The 19,298-nt window shown below is 34.8% G+C and overlaps 1 protein-coding gene across 1 annotated transcript in view; it reads right to left on the reverse strand.

Annotated features, from left to right (window-relative positions):
- Positions 1-19,298, reverse strand: part of ARHGAP15 (Rho GTPase activating protein 15) — a 592,609-nt gene that overhangs the window by 485,792 nt on the left and 87,519 nt on the right. The window contains exons 5-6 of the mRNA XM_011354472.2: positions 18,248-18,309; positions 7,180-7,267 (exon numbers count right to left, since the gene is read on the reverse strand). Of these exons, the coding sequence (XP_011352774.1) occupies positions 7,180-7,267; positions 18,248-18,309 (150 nt within the window). The remainder of the gene's footprint in view (positions 1-7,179; positions 7,268-18,247; positions 18,310-19,298) is intronic.

The following is a 19,298-nucleotide window of genomic DNA, read 5'->3' on the forward strand; positions in this document are numbered from 1 at the left end:
GGTTTCAAGAGCAATGACTATCAGATAGTGCATAGGTCAAGGCAAGAGATCAATACATATCTTTAAAATAAACAAGCAAATTTAGCAATTAATTTCTCATATTTTATCATTTCTGCTCCCTTATTTCTACATAAAGTGACCCCCCAATTTCTGCATTGAAATCCTATTCATCCTTCAAAAACATGCTCAAACATCACTTCCTTTATACATATATTTAGAACCCTTTCCAGTAAGCAATCTCTCTCCTCTGACTGTCCATAAAACTAAGACATGCATCTGTTCATGCCATTTTGGAGCAATTATCAATGTTCATTTTTTCACAATTACTTGACTTATAGGCATGCCTTCTATTTGTTTCTAAACCTTCAAGGGAAAATCTCAGTCTCATTCATTTTTGCACCTTTCATAACACCTAGCACAGTGGATTAAACATCAAGGGTGCTCAGTGATATTGTCAAATAAACAAATAGAGAGGTATATAGGTTGAGCAATACTTAAAACAGTCCATTACGTAAAAGGACCACCTATTTTATTATGATAAACCTACATATGATTTTATATAATGAACCTACATATGGTTGTGTCTCCTCTACCAGACTATAAGCACCCTAAGAGCAAAAATTATATATTATTCATCTGGATATCTCTAGGATTTAAAAACACAAGTGTGACACCTGCTAGGAGTTAACTGTTCATAGAATAGATAAATGAATGGGTGCTCTAAATTACAGAGCTTCTTCCCTATGAGACAATCTACCTTTTTTTTTTTAACCAGGCATGTAAATTTGCCATATTCCATGCCTAGAGTCAGGTGTCTACTTCATATCAAGCAAAAGCTCTAAAATCACAAAGCACAGCAGATACCTAGGAGACAAGTTGCAATTAAAGTGCTGGAGACTTGGAAATGCTTCACCGATACTAATATAGGTTAGTGTACCTGAAAAATGCAAGGGATGTGAGTAAAGACATCAGAGAATAAATGAAAGCGACAACGCTTGTTTCTTTAAGACTTCTCTAGCACAAGATGAAACATAATATTGTAGGTGCTTTTGAGGCAACACTTTTGCTCTTAATCTAAATGAAATGAAACCATGATCCTAAAAGAATTGGCTTTCTTTCTTGCCTTTTCCCCATGATAAGTCCAGTCTTTTTAATATATGTAACACCTAGGTCATACTGCATTTCAGTAAGTACTTGCTAAAAGAAGCCATACTAGATTATTCTAGAGTGAAGACGTCTGGGGAATACTGACACACCTTATTAGAGATTTGTCCCTGGTAGTAACTCTCAGCCCATGGCATTCTTCTCAAACCTTTTCTTTTATCCTATCTTCCAACCAAACCAAAAAATTTATTCTTCTTTTGAGCACACAGACCTTGCCCATTCTGTTTCATGCCATTGTTCATATTTTTTTAATCCACTGGAATTCCCTGCCTACAAATCTCCTCATATTGAATTATAACCATCCTTCAAGGCCCAATTCAAATCTTCACAGATGTGAGCTCTCCCTCCTTTAAATCTCAAAAAATTCTTCCATGTTTCTTATTTCATCTCACCCTATTTTTTTGGCAGAGATGCTATAAAACAAAGACTGTATCTTGATTATTCCTGATTATATCTCTATGCCTTATACGTAGCCCTAACGAGCAAGCTGTTCATTGTAGGATTTCAATACATATTCTTATGAAGCCTTTTCCCACCAAGGCTTGTATAAATAGCACAAACTTGATTAACCAAATGCATATTTAAATGAAAGTGAGGTAGATTGAAATGAGAAACTATGTTATTTGGATCAAATCTCCAACTAAACACAACGAAAAATGCTGGATATTTTAAAAAATTATCTTAAAAGAACAAAAAGGCTGATAGTGGAAACTGAGAGGGGAAATATTTTTTGATGTGAAATCTAAACTCAGAGAGAAAGGCTGAGTATCTGAACATAAGTGCACTTCGCCTGAGGGCATTTGTTTATATTACACATCTGAACTTTGGTCACTCAACCCCACAGAATAATGGAATAGGTGTGTTTGAGATTTTATGAAAGGATAAAGAAGAACAAATATTAAACGCGTCACCTTTCTCCAATCCCAGGGGACTATAAAGAAGACTGTCTTTGTGGATGAGAAATGTAAGAGAAGAAAACAATGGACGAGTAAAGAATAATTCTATCTCAGAAGCTGTAGCACAGCTGTAGCCCTCCTATTGTGTACATATAACTCAAGAATTTTACGTTGTTAACCTAGGTTGAATTAATCAGTCACTAGGAGTGTCTCAGATCCTTTGAGAAAAGTGCGAAACAGTCTGGAGTAGGACATATTTATCCCAGGCCTCAGAGAACCTCCCAGGATATTTCAATAACAATGATTAGCACACAGTCAAAGATAACCAGACCTACAAGGAAACAAAGCAACATGAGTGAGAACCAGCAGAAAGAGATTGATGTGAACTTTAGATATTAGAATCACAAGACAGATTATTAAACAACTATGCCTTCTAATTTTAACAAAATAAAAGAGAGTCTTGAAAATCTGCAGGAAACAACTATAACAAATGACAGAGTAAATTTTAAAAAGAAACAAATTTCTAGAAATGAAAACAATGTTTAACACAAGGAGAGACTGAATTAAAAAATTAGAAGATAAATCAAGAGAAATTATTCGGAATGCAGTTCAGAAAGACAAACAGAAAAAAGAAGAATGTAAAACGTGTGGAGGACAGAGTGGGAAAACAACATAGGTTTAAACAGAAAATCTAGAAGAAAATAAGAGAGAAAATACAAAAGCAACTACATTTAAAAATATAATAGCTGGAAATTTTCTAAAATATATTAATGACAATTATAAACAATTTCAAGAAGCCCAAAAATCCAGGCAGGAAAAATAAAAACAAATTAACATCTGGATGCATGATGGTGAAACTGTAGAAAAACAAAGTAATGAAAAATATTGTGGAACAGCCAGAGAACAGCAGTTAGACTCGCAGGCAACTTCTTGATCCCAATAACAGATGACAGAAAATAGTAGAATGATATCTTTGATGTGCTGAAAGAAAATAACTGTTAACTGAAAATTCTATATTCAGAGAGAATATATATTTCCAGAATAAGGGAGAAATAGAGACATTTGAAACAAGCTGACAATGAGACAAATTGTCACCACAAGACACTTACTACAGGAATTTCTCATAATATATTCCCCACAGAAGAAAAAATGATCCTCGAAGGTAAATCTAAGAAGCAAGAAGAAATAAATAGCGAAGAACATGGTAAATATAGGGCAAATGGAAACCATCATTGATTCTATAAAAGAATAAATAATGTCTAGTGGTATTTTTTTAAAAAAAAGAAGAAAGAAAAGAATTAAAATACCAGACAGCAAAAGTATATACTTTGGGAAGGGGATAAATAGATTAAATATAGTCTAAGGTAATATTTTGGAAGAGGATAAAGGATTTGATTAGCTTTAATCTTTGATAAGTATCAATGTTATAATCCTAGGTAAACTACGAACAGAATAGAAACAAAGTATATCACTCCCAAACCAGTAGAGAAAAATATAGAATTTAAAAAAAAAAAAAGGAAAGAAAAAGCATATGCTGTGATTCTATTTATATAAATTCAAAACCAGACAAAATAAACTCTATTTCTTAAGGGCTATAGATATAAGTATAAAAATAATGAAAGGTGCTGAAATAATGACTAAAATGCAATTTAACTCTGTGGCAAGGAGAAAGGTTGTGATGACATAGGGACAAATTGCAGAAATGGGGCTTCTCATGGAGGCTGTCAGGGTCTATATCTTGAACAGGGTGGTGGTTATGTAGAAGTTTGATTGATAACGGTTAAAACATATATATATACGTTGTATAAATATTACTAAAAAGCTGTTTCTGTATTATTTTCCATTGACATTATTTAAAAATTTTTAAGTGTGCTACACATCAGAATACATAAAAATCTATGAGAATATGAACGCTATTCTTTCCTTCATAATTAGGGATATCCAGATCTAGAGACACCAGTGGTTTTCAAATGGTTCTCCTCACAGGAGGGCCAGCCAGTCTGGACCAAACTTTCTCCGTTCTGAGGTAAAGTGAATAAAACAGAGACAATGTATGTACACATGGAAGGAGTCTCTGAATCTCTAATTTACACACACCAGTGAAGTAATTCTGTGTCTATTTCAGGATAAGGCAACTTTTGATAAAAATGTAAATAGGTTATGAATTGAAAGAACGTCAGCGAGAATGAAAAATAGCCAAACATGGAATGTGGAATCAGAAGAACATTTTGTGACATGCTGTATTAAACGTGAAAGCCGTAAGTGTAAGAGCCAGTGGAGGAAGACGAGGGTCCCGGGAAAATGGATATAGAGGTTACATCTAGACCCCTAAATGGAAGGATGGCTTCATTTTCAGAATTATTCAGTGATCAGACACAACATTTTATGCTGCCTATGGATATATACTTCTCTTCCTGAAGGCTGCATATACTGGTATTCCTTGAATTAATATATTTTCTCTTCTATATGTTTCTGAATCAGTTCAAGTGCAAAACTAATATAAGGGAATAATATATTATAATATTATATTCTAGATTATGTACCTTAGAATATAATAAAAATATTTGTATATTATAATAGAATGTAATCATTTGTGGCTACTGCGTTTTCTTGTTGTTTTATTAATTAATTTCATTCCTTACTGATTCTGCTAGCATATATCACTGTCCCCATTTTACAGATGAGGATTCTGGAGTTCAAAGAAGTTGAGTAACTTTGTCAGCTTAGAAGAGGCAAAACTAGAATGAAGTTCCCTGTGATTGAACTTCAGAACTCTGCCCCTCGCTATTCTGTTGCTTTGTCTCCTCACTGCATTAACATTCAAAGAGCATTCCTATAAAGATTAAAATACCATTTGCTCTTTTAAACCACATTCTGTACTCACACAGGCAGTTTCTACTGATCCCTTGGAGGAAAGGACAAACTTTTTCCCAGAAGCACATGAACAATATCAGGACAAGTGAAAGGAGGTTCAAGGGAAATTCAGAAATTTGGGCATAAATCTCTCTCAAAATAAAACCACAGCATCTTTAATCAAAATCTGGCAATCATCGTATCACTTCTCTGAGATTGGAATTGGTAAATGTGGGTTATCCCACTAGGCCTTTAATACTTGGTTAGAAATGTATCCAAGAATTTGACTAGCAAGACAATTCACACAGTATAAACATGAATCTGTAATTCTCTTTCTCTTTACCACAAAACACTGTTAGTCCCTGCCTTGAACTCACTCTGAAGACGGTAAGTGCCTGGAAGAAATGCTAAGAACGTTGAAAATTAGCCTAGAAGTAATAAATAGAGGCTGCCAAAAAGAAAAATATTAACAAATATCTTCTAAAAGTAAAGTCTATTGTCAATATAAAACAATTCCGAAGGTTGAACTGGAGGCATGCAACTAGTGAGCTGACTTGCAAGGTTTGCCTATCATCTGAAAGGGGAATCTTCTTTCATCTGCATAAAATTAAAGCAGCTGATAGTTACATCTCCTGGTACAAAGAGATTAAAATAATAAAATAAAAATAAACCAAATGTTTGAATTTGGAATCTAACCTCTCCCATTTTCCCAGCACATTCACATAAACTCTGCTCCAATGGAATTCTTCTCACCCAGCAGGATGAAGATCTTCTTCTCAGCAGCACCCTTCCTCCCTTCCTGAACTTCTTTCCTCCTTAGAACTCATTCAAAGAGAAGACAAAGGACCTATGAGTGGATGGGAGCTGTTTTGTGCCTGGCCCGTAGCGGTGCTTTATTTTTCTTAAAAAGATTATCTCAACCTTACTGTAGCCAAAAAATAAAAATTAAACAAAACCCTAAAACAAATTTCTGAGGCAGTTTAAATTAAAAATACAAAGGCCGGAGATATATTTTTAATTTATTCATAATTAGTTTACAGATTGGACTGCACCGAGACTCCAAATCAGCAAGCCACTTGGGGATAAAGGCTATTGCAATTATCAGGAGCAAGCCAAATGCTACCTTTTGTTCTTACCAAAATCTTCTCCTTTAAAAAAAATCTCCTGCAAATGATTTTCTATTTCCTATTTAAAGAGGATTACATAGCAAACACAACTAGTGCTGGAAAGCAAAGAACTTTCCATCGTTTTATTACCTGCCAAATACAAATTAGTTCATTGTGGTTAACTCCTGCCAGGCTACCCCTTTCCCTGCCTCCCATCAGCCCGATGGGGGTATGGCAGGTTGGTTCCTGCCTGCAGTCCTGCCTAATCAGGAGACTGTCAGATATGCTGCCTGCCCACTGTCTCCTACGTCATGTTGCAGCTCTGGTGTTTGGGCAGCAAGGGTTTGAGCTTGAATTGCCCCAGTAACTAGCTTACAATTGCTCCTACTTACTATCACTGTCAAATCTCTGTGGGCATATGTGAGGCTCTCCTCCAGGTACAATAAAGACACCCTACAAATTTCACTTTATAATAACTAGGATACAGAAATTGTATTAGCTGCATTAGATGGAGTCATTGATATATTCGGGAAGGTTAGCTGGATATAGTGAATGTCACAGCTAGACTAAGATAAAAAATCACTTTGTTAACTTAGAGTGTAACACCCTAAATTAAGGTGCCATTTATAAACAGTTTATTATTATTTATTAATGTATGAAGCACTTTATAGCATGCTAGATAACAACTTAAATTCATGTATTAAAGATGCACATACATGGTTTAACACGATTTACGTCTTATAATATTCTTTAAAACAGCTTCCCATAGTCTCATCCGTTAAGCATTTATTACTAATGCATTTTATAACATACTTTATAATACATTATTTGAGCAAGTAGCTGCATTTAGTGATCATTTCATAAATAAGAATAAAGCATTTATAAATGGCACCTTAATTTAAAGTGTTACCTTCGTATTACTAGGTAGCTGCTCACCATTCATCTTATTTTGTGATTATTCTCCAAATGCACCACTTAATAAAACAGACACTAAGTTCTATTTTCCCTTCATCTGATTAAAAGTTTATTGAGTCATTTCCTCCATCTGCTTTCAGATGTTGGTAGCTTGAAAGCTCGAGTGTGATTTCTGCAGAAACCAAACTTTTAATTTAATAATATTTCTGGGAAGATGATAATGGTAGAAACAGAGAACTACCTACCATATTAGGCAGAGCCTGTTGCTTGGATTCTTTGTAAAATTCAATTTTTCTATTCGAAAGAACAATCCAGGAAGTAGACCAGTTTTTCCTTAGGAGGAAAAAAAAAAAAAGGAAAAAAAGCATTATCACTTGAAGAAATTATTCATAAATATAATATGAACAACATTTGGGATAGTAGAGACTATTTTTAACTAGATTTCCTAAAAGTCTTTGTTAAAGTTTATAGGAGGTATAGGATTTGAGTAATAATAAAGATGTTCTACAATTTTTAAGATCATGACATTTATAGTAAAAGTTTCTCTATTCATAGATCTTCCCCAAATCCTTTTCAACTACTAAAAGTCCAAATTTTGTGTATCAATGGTCCATATAATGTCTGTGTTTCTACAGCAAGACAAAAATAGCAAAGTGAAAATAGGAATCAGAACCCCTTCTTTAATTGTTACTTCTTATTGATTTAATATATTTAAGATTCTGAAAAACTAAACAGCTAATGTGCCTCTGTCTTGTTCAAAATATTTTTTAATGTTGAATTTCACTAGAAATCAAAGAAATGAAAATAAAAAAGAGTGAAATGCTTTTTCCTTCTTTGCCAATCAAATTGGCAAGAATTTGAAGGAAAAATACTAAGGGATCCTGAGGATGTGGAGAAATGGATTCTCTCATACAATTTCAGAGGGAGTGTAAACTAGCACATCTTTTCTGGAATGAATTTTGCAATATGTCTTTTTAATCTTTAAAATATGTATGTCTTTTGACTAAACAAGTCCATTTCAATGAATTTAAATTTATCCTAAAGAAATCATCTCATAAGTTATTAAGGCTGTGAGCACAAGAATGAAGTGCACCATTATTTCTTAATTCTGCACCTAAAATCTCACAAAAGAATAGATTGGTATATAAATTGCATATAATAGATTCATATAATGGAATAATGATTTCTATGCTATAGAAGATCTGGGAAGATTTTAGTGAAGACCACAATACATATGTAATTTACAACACCACGCGGTGTTATTTACCTAAGATTGTCCTCACCCATCCGTTCTTACTATTAATTCTCATTCAGCAGAAGTGCAACTATTATGTCCTCAAATATGCCTTGCATAGCACTTCTGATGAAATAAAAAATGATTTTGTAAATTTTATCTCTGTCACCCCCATTAAAAATAAAAACCTCAAATGATAGAAAGCATTTCATCTTTACAGAGGTATCCTCAAGTGCCTAGAACAGTGCCTTGGACAGAGTATACAGAAAATATGCATTTATTGAGTCAATGATTGAACTTAGACATGGGGAAATAGCTGGATATAACAACAGTTAATTCAGGTAGTGAAATCATAGCTCTTGATTTTCCTTTGCATTTCTTGGTGTTTATCAAGTCTCCTGCATTGAATGAATATACTACTTCAGTAATTATATGTATGTATTCCTGTCATAAAGAATGCCCTTTTAAAATGGTAAAACATTAAAGAGATTAATATACATATGTTTCTATCCATTATATTATATTGCTACAGTTTGTGTTGGTTTAACACTCATTTCAAAATAGCTAAATTCATTTTATAGAAGTGGTTGAAGAAAATAAGCTTACAGAAATATTTTATTCAGGTCAATAGAAAAACTACACCAAAATATGTCTAAAATGACCAGTCAGGATCTTTGTGTAATTTATTACAACTTGCCTTTTAGAATCTAGGGGCTTGATTGAAAAGACAACTTTGATTCAGTAAAGTTAATATTTGCAACAAGATTAGACTGCTCTTACATGCCTGAACATTTCTTAATGATATACCATTATGTTAAAAACAACAACAATAAACAGAAACAAAGCACCACAATGTTTTTCCAACATGCAAATATGAACACTGTTTTTGGACCCACTTGTCTTCAAATGAAGTTGCTTTTTCAATCAAATATGAAAAAGTTGGAAAAAGAAAAAGAAAAAAAAAAAACAGAAAGAAAACCATGTAGACCTCTTCCGTCCTTCGCCATAGATTCCATTTCTCTTTTTAGGTATCAGCAGCAGCAAGGTGAATTAGAGCAGCCATAGCCTTCTCTTTATGCAGACCATAATACTATATGGCCCCATAATAGTAGATGTCCCCAGATAGAAAAGAAACATTGAAACAACTGCTGGTCTAGGCTGGGCATCTTTTATTTCCATCCCTTATTTTGGTTGTGTGTGATCAGTCTTATGGAACATCCTCACACATGATGGAACCCATATTTAATCTGCCTGTTACATTTCCCACTACATTTTGCATCACCTGCCAGGGAGATACTATGTCTTATTTGCTTCCTGTTATAGCAAACCCTGGATAAATGGTTCTGATTTGAATCTGTTTCAGATGTTGATCGTTAATAGAACTTGTTGGTATTTCTCTTCCATTCCTTAAACTTAGAACTGGAACTGGTTAGAACTGAAGATGCAAGAAATTCAATTATCTCATCATTCTCAATTAGAACTTTGAACTTCTGTGAAATGTTCCCTGTTAGAAAAATCTGATGAACAGGCCAAAGAGAGTAAGAAATGTTGGTCTTGAAATCTTAGTAATAGGAATTTCTCTGGCATTTTATGTACAGTGCTATTTCATTTCGAATTTATAAAATTCATATAATGTTTTTACGGTATTAGAATAAGTAAAGATTTCCTCAACTGGTATAAAATTAACTTTGTTTCAAAAAGAAGAATAAAATGCTGTAGTCAACTTCTTAGATGCCCCAACTTAATTTCATTTTTTCATGATCTCTTCTAAAATAATAATTAGCACAAATTATTTTGAGTATCTAGTATGAATGTGATTGTCTAGTGGAGGTTTAGCTTCACAAAAAAGATTCACTAATATGTCCATTTACCAATACGGAAAATGAGATTTGGAGAGTTTAGGTAATTTAAGGCCACATACTTCAATTTAGAGTCAAGTCTGGCTTCTCTGACTCTGAAACCTGTAATCTATTCACTAATTTACGCTGTCTTTTTTTTTTTAAGGATTAAGTAGCACTATCTTGGTTAAGGAGATTGTCTATGTCAAATTTCGTCATAGTTTTAGTCAAAATTCTCAAATTAAAAAGCTAGTGTGCATAGACTATAACAAGGAATAAGCCATTTGGGCTCTCCTATGAACTATTTTTTCTGATACTAATCACAAGGATTAGGCAAAAACCTGCCACTCCCAAGCTCTGTCCTTCCCTTAGAAGTTGCATAGACTTAACAAAGTCACATGATGAACTGTTCAACTCCACATAAAAAGCTGGAAACAGAGGTGTGCTCCTAAGGGCAGCACCTCTGTCTCTTTCTTGTGAGGGAAAGAGAGTCATTTTCTGTCTCTTTTTGGTCTGTGATGAGCAGACTCATCGCACTCAGTAGGAACATAAAACCAGAAAGTGAGTGGAAAGCCTCTAGTCCAGGAGTGATTGAGAATTCAGCTAATGAGAACAAGTTTTAACCTTATGACTTAGGTTGGAACCTCCTCTCATAACAAAGTAATCTAGAACAGGGGTTCCCAACTACCCGACCACAGACCAGTAGCGGGCCGTGACCTGTTTAGGAATCAGGCTACATAGCAGGAGGTGAGTAGCAGGCCAGGAAATGAAGCTTCATCTATATTTGCAGTCCCTCCCCAGCGCTAGCATCACCGCCTCAGCTCCACCTCAGATCATCAGGCATTAGATTCTCATTAGATCCTAGGTGACAGAAAGGTTGGGGACTGCTGCTCTAGAGATCTGACCATCATCCTTACAGTATCTGTCCTGTCCATTCTCCATCTGATGGGTTTGGCTCATTGTGTCACCTGTTGTTCTCAGTATATCAGTGGAAGAGCTTTCTTACCCCATTACTCTAACACACTGAGCCTTGTGAATGGCATTGTCAGCTCTGAGGAGAGTGTGAAAAGGGTCAATTGGCAAGGTTTTGCCTGATTTGAACTTTTAATGCTTTCTGTATGAAACCAAATCCTTACAGGTGACTGTATTTTGGGATACTGAGAGACAACTTAGGAAGTGACTGCAAGCTTACAGGACAGGTGAGTCTAGCAAGCTCTGATGAAACTTTTAGAATAGACCTTTTGAAGATGAAACAGTTTTCAGAATGGAAAGTAAGACCGTTTATTCCCCTAATTCCCCCAAAGAGATAAACACCATCCCTAACCTCTAAGAGCTTTCCCAATTCTGGGGACAGAATCTGACATTTAGTAGGTGCTTATTAAAAGTTTTTGAGTAAAAGAATTTATGGGCTCTCAAATTTCAGGAGGGTCACACATACGGATTTTCCCACTCTTTGTTGTTATTCACTAACAAGAACTACACAGCACCCACTTCCTGCATTTCTCTTTTTTGTTCTTTAGTTCCTGGGTGTTTTGATGTCATTCCTAGAATTAAAAAAACAAACAAAAAAAACCAAAAAAAACCCCCCCAAAACAAAAAAAACTATTTAATGCTTCTGATTTAGTATATTTTTTTCTAATTTATAATTCTAGTGGCAATATCTGAGCTTTCTCTAGAGGTATTCTTGACTTCTCTGACATATGTCAATAAGATGACCTGGTGTTTTTATGTATCAAGTAATTTAATCACTAAGCCAATCACATGTATCTACTGAGCATTTACCACATGACAGACACAATTCCAAAGACTGAATACATAAAGGCAAATAAGAGAGACTTTAAGAAATTTACCTCACAAGAGACAAGTAATAAACATGGAAATGAATAAATTCTCTAAACAACACATTGGAAGATGGGTAATACTCACATTTTACAGATGAGAAAACTGAAGTTTAGCAAGGCTGCATCCTACCCAAGGGCACAGAAATCATAAACATGGGATTCAGGCCACATTTCCTGGACCTTGAAGGCCATGCTTATTCCACTGTTAGCAACTGTCTCTAGAGAAGGTGACATGTCTGCTTTCCCTTAGTCACTTTGAACATATCTATGCAGCAACTCATGAAAGGCTCTGAGAAAGGAAGATACAGAATTGTCAAAGAAGTACTTGAATGTCTTTCTTCTTGGGGCAAGGCCTGACCTACGCTGTCCTGGAATGCTGAACTGCAAGCCCTTTCATCTCTACCTTCCCATGATGGCCAGGAGGTAAATTTATCCATTAGTGGGAGCCAGTTAATGCCTCATCATTTGATAATCTTAACTTTTAGGGCACTCTTTTCTATTTTATTTTTCCACAGAGCAGGATAAAACCCAAACTGTTCGGTAGACTTAAGGATTGAGTAAGACACAAAGCTCAGGAAATATCCCACTTCGGTAAGTCGGAGGTGCCATAAATAGGTGAGACAGTCTCTGCACAAATTTACAGGATAATGGTCAGGCGAGGGATTGATATTGATGGTAGTGATGCAGTGCAGGAAACAGATACAAGAAATGCAGACATTTATTTTAACTTTTTTTTTGGCAAAATCAAATCACATCTAAGGGAGAAAAGGTGTTTACTTCAATTAGGAAGAGGAACTAAATTCAAATAAGAACAATGATTTACAGTTTATGCAATCGATGGGGCATTTTATCCAAGTGAGACACTTCGCAGAACTTTCCTAAAACAAATCATAAGTTGTGAAGGCAGAAATGCAAAATGAAACAAGATAAAACAAAACAAAAAAATTCTCAAATAACAACAACAACAAAAACAAAACAAAAAATTTCAACACAAGCATCAGCTTGGCTGAAAACTATTTGCATTCTACAAAATGGACACCGGATGGCAGCACATAATAACAGCAATTTTGATCATAACTGCTTATCTGAAGAACTCTTGATGGAAAACAGCCCTTAACATATTCATTATGGTTATAAGAATCTGTTAGCTTGAGCTCCAGGTTTAACATGGTCATTTGTTCTAACATCAGAGCTTTATATTCTACACTCACCTCTCCTATGCCTCCTTTGGGTAATGATAGGGTGGCAAACCAAAACGTCAGAGAGAAATATATGTGAGATTACTTGGTAAATTTCAGACTCTCTTTGGGCTGCCTGCCTTGTTATTTGACTTGGTCACACTGGATTTGACTTGATTCCGCACCAATGGTGGGAGTGAAAGTGATTTACTGCAGTGTCCCTGACTGATTTACTGCAAAATCACTGAGATACTGCTGAATGTTCTCACTTGTCCTCATATTGGTAGGATAAGAACTTATTTCTTCTTTCTCATATTCTAAGCTTCTTGTAACTTTTCACTTCTAAAAGGAAGGTCAAATAGACACTGAGGTATAAATACACACATCTCTCAGTATTGCAAGAAATGTAAAAGCTTTATGTATTCAAAGAGTTATCAGATGTTGGAAATTATAATAGAGCATATGATGGAAATCATAAAACTAAAGCAACCTTTAACAAATTAATTTCTATATTACATGCTCTCTAAATCTTCCTTCTAGTCCTCACTACTGAACACAAAAAGAAAGAAAGATAGATTCAACTTGGAAGAATTTATTGTGATCCTGAGCAGAAAGTACTAAAGAAAAAAATATTTTGTGTTAGAAGTGTACTTTGGTATCTATTCTAAAAGAAGTCTATTCTGAGTAACAATCATTTAAAAATAAAAAGAAAAGAAAAACAAAACGAAGATATTAGACTTAATAGCTATGGGCCCCAGGATGGAAATGGGTGCTAGCAGACATAACCACTGCACTACCTTCACTCTACCTCTTTCCATACCCCTCTTCCATCCACCTTTTCTGCTGCAAGTATGTCTTCCCATGCCTGTCTGAAGAGCAGACAGAGTAAGAGGTTTCATGTGATAAGATGTACAGAGCCACAAGTGAGACAATGAAGGGGCGAGTATGAAGTAAGAGATGTAGAGAGATAAGGGTACTGAAATAGTGTACATGCTGTCAGGTGCCTTTTGTAAATTAAATTATTGAAATTAACTTTTAGTTAAGGTCTCATATAGCTTCAGAGAGGCTGGGACCTCTTCACATTATGGATGACCTCGTGGATTAATTAGTAGAAAACTGTATAATTATCAATAGAATAGTATTTGTTACGTGGCAGTTGAAGCACTTGATACTGTCGATGTTACGAAATGAAAGGACAATTTTTGTTCCCTGACTTAAAGTGAATTCTAACAGGAGAGAAAAAAACTAACCTATTTCAAACAGAAGACAGAGCTAAAATCTTACACTAACAATTTGTACAACAAGATTTGGGAGAAAGGAGAGGTTAATATGAATGGCAAAATTTCTCTATTTGTAAAATTGAAAGTAATAATACAGCTTATCTTGGAGTATTACTGATAAAACATTTCCCAAGTGCCTGACAGAGTAACCATCTAGTAATACTGCTTATTAATTCACTAAAATGTATAAAATATAGTGAAGCACCTTAATAAATAGGGAAAAGGTTATCAAAAGAAATTTTACATAAGAAATACAGATTAGAGCAACTATGGTATACTTTTTAACAGTTCTAAATTATCAGTAGGCCAAAAATTACAGAATTTTTTAAGCCTATAATTAAACTGACCATTTTATTGCCAGTTACAAAAATGTACAGACTCCTTGGGCAAGCGATATGACCACATATAACAGTAATTTAAAAAAATGGTCTTGTGATTTAATGAAGTAATGCAGGCTTAGAGTTATCTTAGGAAAATATAAATGAAAAATTGACAAGTAATAAGAGGTTTACTGCAATTATGACTATTTAATATGAAACCAGAATCAACTTAAAAATCAAATAAAAGAAAAATATAGGAATGGTTTGATATATTACAGTCCCATCCACATGGCGGAATATCGTGTTATTAAACATGGTGACTATATCTACAATGTTCAATTTTTAAAGTGCTTATAATAAAAATAATTAAGAATAAGATTATGCAGTAATAAGGATCAAATTTAAAGATTTCTGGTCACTGAAAACTTTCATTAAAAAGGTAAATAGACAATGAGGGTCTTGGAGGAGATATTTGCAAAGTCTAAAGTTGAGAGGGTATTACTACCTAGAGTATCTTACGAGTTCTCTCTCTCTCTCAAAAAAGTGAGAAATAATATAAAATAGCCAAAGTTTACACATAGGCAATTCTCAGAATGCAGAACTTGGCTGACTATAAATAGATAAAGTGATGCTCAACTGAAATACCGACCAGTGGAATAAAAATAAATGCAATGCTGAAGTAATGTTCTATGGCTATCAACTTGTAAAACTGAGAGTTATATGAAGATGTGTGCTGATGATTATGGCAAGATAGAGCCCTTTTGCATTGCGGAAGTGTGAAATGTGCATTCATTCAGTTGAAAATCTAGCAGTAGCACTCCATAGATTTATAAATGTGTGTGCCTGACAACCAAGCGATTCTTCACACCTGGGTATATGCACCAGAGAGAATTCCTAATGGATTTGTAAGGAGCCATACATGTATGGTTTATTGAAATGTTGTTTGGGATCGAAGGACTTACAGACAATGTAAGTGCCCACTCCTGAGAGTTTGGGTAAGTAAAATTTGGTGTATGTACATGATGGCAAAATGGGTTGCAGCTGGAAGAAATGTACTTATTTTAAATATATAGATATAGTTAGATGTCCAACACAAACATTGAATGAAAGTAGTAAGAAACAGAATGAGGTTTATAACACAAAAAGGCTTATGCAATTTAGAACACATTCACGTACACACAAGTGCATACTATTTTCCAGAATGCCACACATACAGCTAAATAAATATATGAAGAGTGAATTTGATGAAAACGCATTCTACAAGGGATTGAAGTGAGGACTGGAGACTGAGAATAAAACAAAATTAGCTAGGGTTCCTGCCCAGATGATAGTAATACAAGGCCACACACTAAAGAGTATAATGAACTCAATTCTGTGCACCTGAGATTTAAAAAAAATGCAAATCCAAAATTTATATAACTTTAAATGAAAAAAAGCTGAAAGAATTCATAATGGCATGCAAACTGATTGAAATAACAATAAAAGTACAAACTAATGTTTATATGAATTTATACCAGAACACAGACATGGTATGCAAACTGATTAACAAAGAAAACAAACACAAATTGGTATACACACTGATAGAAACTACCTAAAAATATATTCATGTGAGTAGGTTAGGGAAAAATTCCTGTTCTCTGGTTTTTCTCAACATCACCTTCTAGGAAAACAATTTATAAAGATGGTTTTTGAATGATTTATGAGCAAGGACACTTTACAGAACCACTGTGGCAGGGCGTCATCTTGTGTTCTTGGAATTCCTTTTAGAACTTCCCCTCCTCCTTGCATGAGGCTAGAGGGTAAGTCTAACCAAAGCTGTCTTCTGCTCTCTCCTCCCACTCCCCAATGAAAGCCTGAAGCAATAATTTAGACAAGTCCTTGTGTCCTTTACTGTCTCTATTTGGATTTTTTGTCCATATGGCTTGTAAGGTAAGAAAGGGTCTTGACTTATTCATCCTAGGAAGAATTTTTGCTGCACACTCCACACTCCTTCCATGAGCTGATATAATTAAGAGTGAGGTCCAGGAGAAAAAAGGACACTAATCTGGGCTAGTCAACATCAAAGAATCTCTTCTGTTGCCCTTTCAGAACTCAACTCACTAGAATCTCTTCTGTTGCCCTTTCAGAACTCAACTCAACTCACTCGCCAGGTTCTCCAGAGGGGCGGAAGCTTGCCCCGTCTCTTAAAGCAACCTTGCATTTGATCTTATCTCCTGTGCATCTTCTGGACCCTTCAAAGAAGGGTGAGTACAGTGTTACTGCAGAGGCAGTCTAGAAGAGGATTGAATGCCCTGTTCGCTATCCCAGAATAAGACAACGTGAGCAAAAAATAAGCTTGTTCTTTAAAATTGAAAAAGCTATTTTAAGTAATAGAATTATGGATGATTATTGCCTCCAATTTTACTTTTTTAAAATAAATATATACATATGTCATTATAGTGATCAAAAAGCAAACAAAAACATACTTCTTTTTCTAGTGTTGGCCAGAGCGCCGTTCTAGTAATGAATTGTATTATACAATTAACAAGTGTCCCATTGTGTAGCTAATTAGTACATTTATTCTTTATGGTTTTAACTGTTAATAATACAGTCATGAGTAAATGCCACATCTCCTGATTTGAGCACTTTTTACATACCTTTGTAGCTTGCATATCACCTAGCAGGACACAGGTTTGAACTTCATGGGTCCACAAACAGCAGGATTTTTTTCAGTAAATACAATAAGCCCTTCCTACCTTTGGGTCCACCTCTGCTAATCCAAGCAGAGGGAAAGCAGTATTTTTGCATTTTCAACAGCAGTTTCCCCACTGGGGAATCCAACCATGGACTGAAAATACTGTTTTCAGTCCAAGGTTAGTTGAATTTGCCTATGCTAGGGGCCGACTTTAGAGTTAAAGTTGCGCAGCTTTTTGACTGCGCAGGAAGGGGTGACCCAGACCCCGTGTTATTCAGGGATTAACTGTTATAGGACCTATGTGACAAATAGGAAATATTCTAAAATGGAGATAATTGTTTCTGAATACTACACACACAATATTCTAGCATCTTTCTCTACTCCCTATTAATCTTATTTTTTCCTTCAAAGTGTTTCTGTTGTTTACTGGAAAATGTTTATTACCTTTTGAATTTCTCTCATTTACTCTATGCTTAACTCACCACCAAATGTAGCAACTTCCAACTTTTTATCTGACAGATGATCTTATTTTTCTTTCGTTTTTCTCACATAATTTTTATTTGGACAACAAATGTATTTCAAATCCTCGATTCTTAAAAAACTGTGCACCCAAAGTGTTGTAGAGAAATTTTATATTTTACAGAATGAGTCCATTCATCCTCCACTCTGTTAACCCCAGAAATCAAGACCCATTATCTTATTTTTATTACTTTTTTTTTTTTTAAGATTTCAAGTCCCGGGATTACAAGAGCACTGCATTTATGTATTATGTGCAATAATATAGAATGTAATACTTTATTGGAAAACTATAATTATAGTAAAAATAATGATCGTCGTGATAGCAGGGTGTTGTCTGGTCTTGTACCATAGGGCCTTTCCAAACAGTTATGGTGACACAAATTGAGGAGATGGGGAACTAGCATAGTTATATTAAAGAACTTTTATTACCTTAGTTTCTTTCCTCCATCTGCAATTTTAGCTTTTTGAAGATAACCTTCTTTTTCAACCATCTGCAAGAAGAACGCATATGTTAAAACTGTGACAAACTCCCATACATTATTAGTTTAAATGAGCTTATGCTTTCCAATAGACCTTGCAGTGATAGAAGTTTCCAGGCATAGAACTTCATTAATAATGCATATATAGCTTATGGGAAGTGCCTGAAAGATCATAGTCATTACAAGCCCCTAATATTCAAAAGAAAGATTACAAAGAATAATGTGAATGATTTGTTAGATAGTGATACACCTTTACTCACTTCTCCTTCTGGGCATTGAAGTCACTTTCTTACAAAATTGATTAACAATGGCAAAACAAAGACAGATTTAATGTCTTCCTTAATTTTCCCGATCATCCTTGGAAGAGTTCAAAAATAAGGTTTTTTTTCCTCACCCTCACTTCCTCATGTACCTCCTGAGGCAATGGATCGAGAAGAATTCAGTAGAACTAGGTAACAGCCTTCTGAATCACGGAAGAGCTTTTAAACCAATAATATTTCATGCATTTTTTTCTGTTACCAAGAGATACTGTGTAGCAATATCTCATTAATTCTTCTCCGATATAGGTTTGCTTACTTTTCTATTTGTGTTTATTCATTTTTACTACTAATATATCTGTAGGTTTCTTAAAAGAGACTCAATAATTCACTAGTCCACAGAGGTTTTGTGAAGTTCTAAGGTAAATAAATGAAAATAGACTTCCAGAAAAGTCTATAATAGGTGTTTTAATTTCTAAGCATTCTGTTTCTACCTTCCCCTTGTCCCACACTCCCCAATCAAGTCTTTCTCTGTGTTCCATCTTTTCATCTTGGTGAATTGCTGACACCTTCTCTATGCTATATGCTAAAAGCTTTAGGAAGTTACCTGCCTAATATCAAAGGACCATACTTCCTCAGTGCCACTCCATATACTTTCCCCTGACTGTAATACTCTACCTCCACCATGTCTCCATCTCACAAACTCCTAAATATATTAAATCTATGTTAAAATGCAATCTGCTT

Source organism: Pteropus vampyrus, unplaced genomic scaffold, assembly GCF_000151845.1.
Source record: "Pteropus vampyrus isolate Shadow unplaced genomic scaffold, Pvam_2.0 Scaffold17, whole genome shotgun sequence".
NCBI classification, from domain to species: domain Eukaryota; kingdom Metazoa; phylum Chordata; class Mammalia; order Chiroptera; family Pteropodidae; genus Pteropus; species Pteropus vampyrus.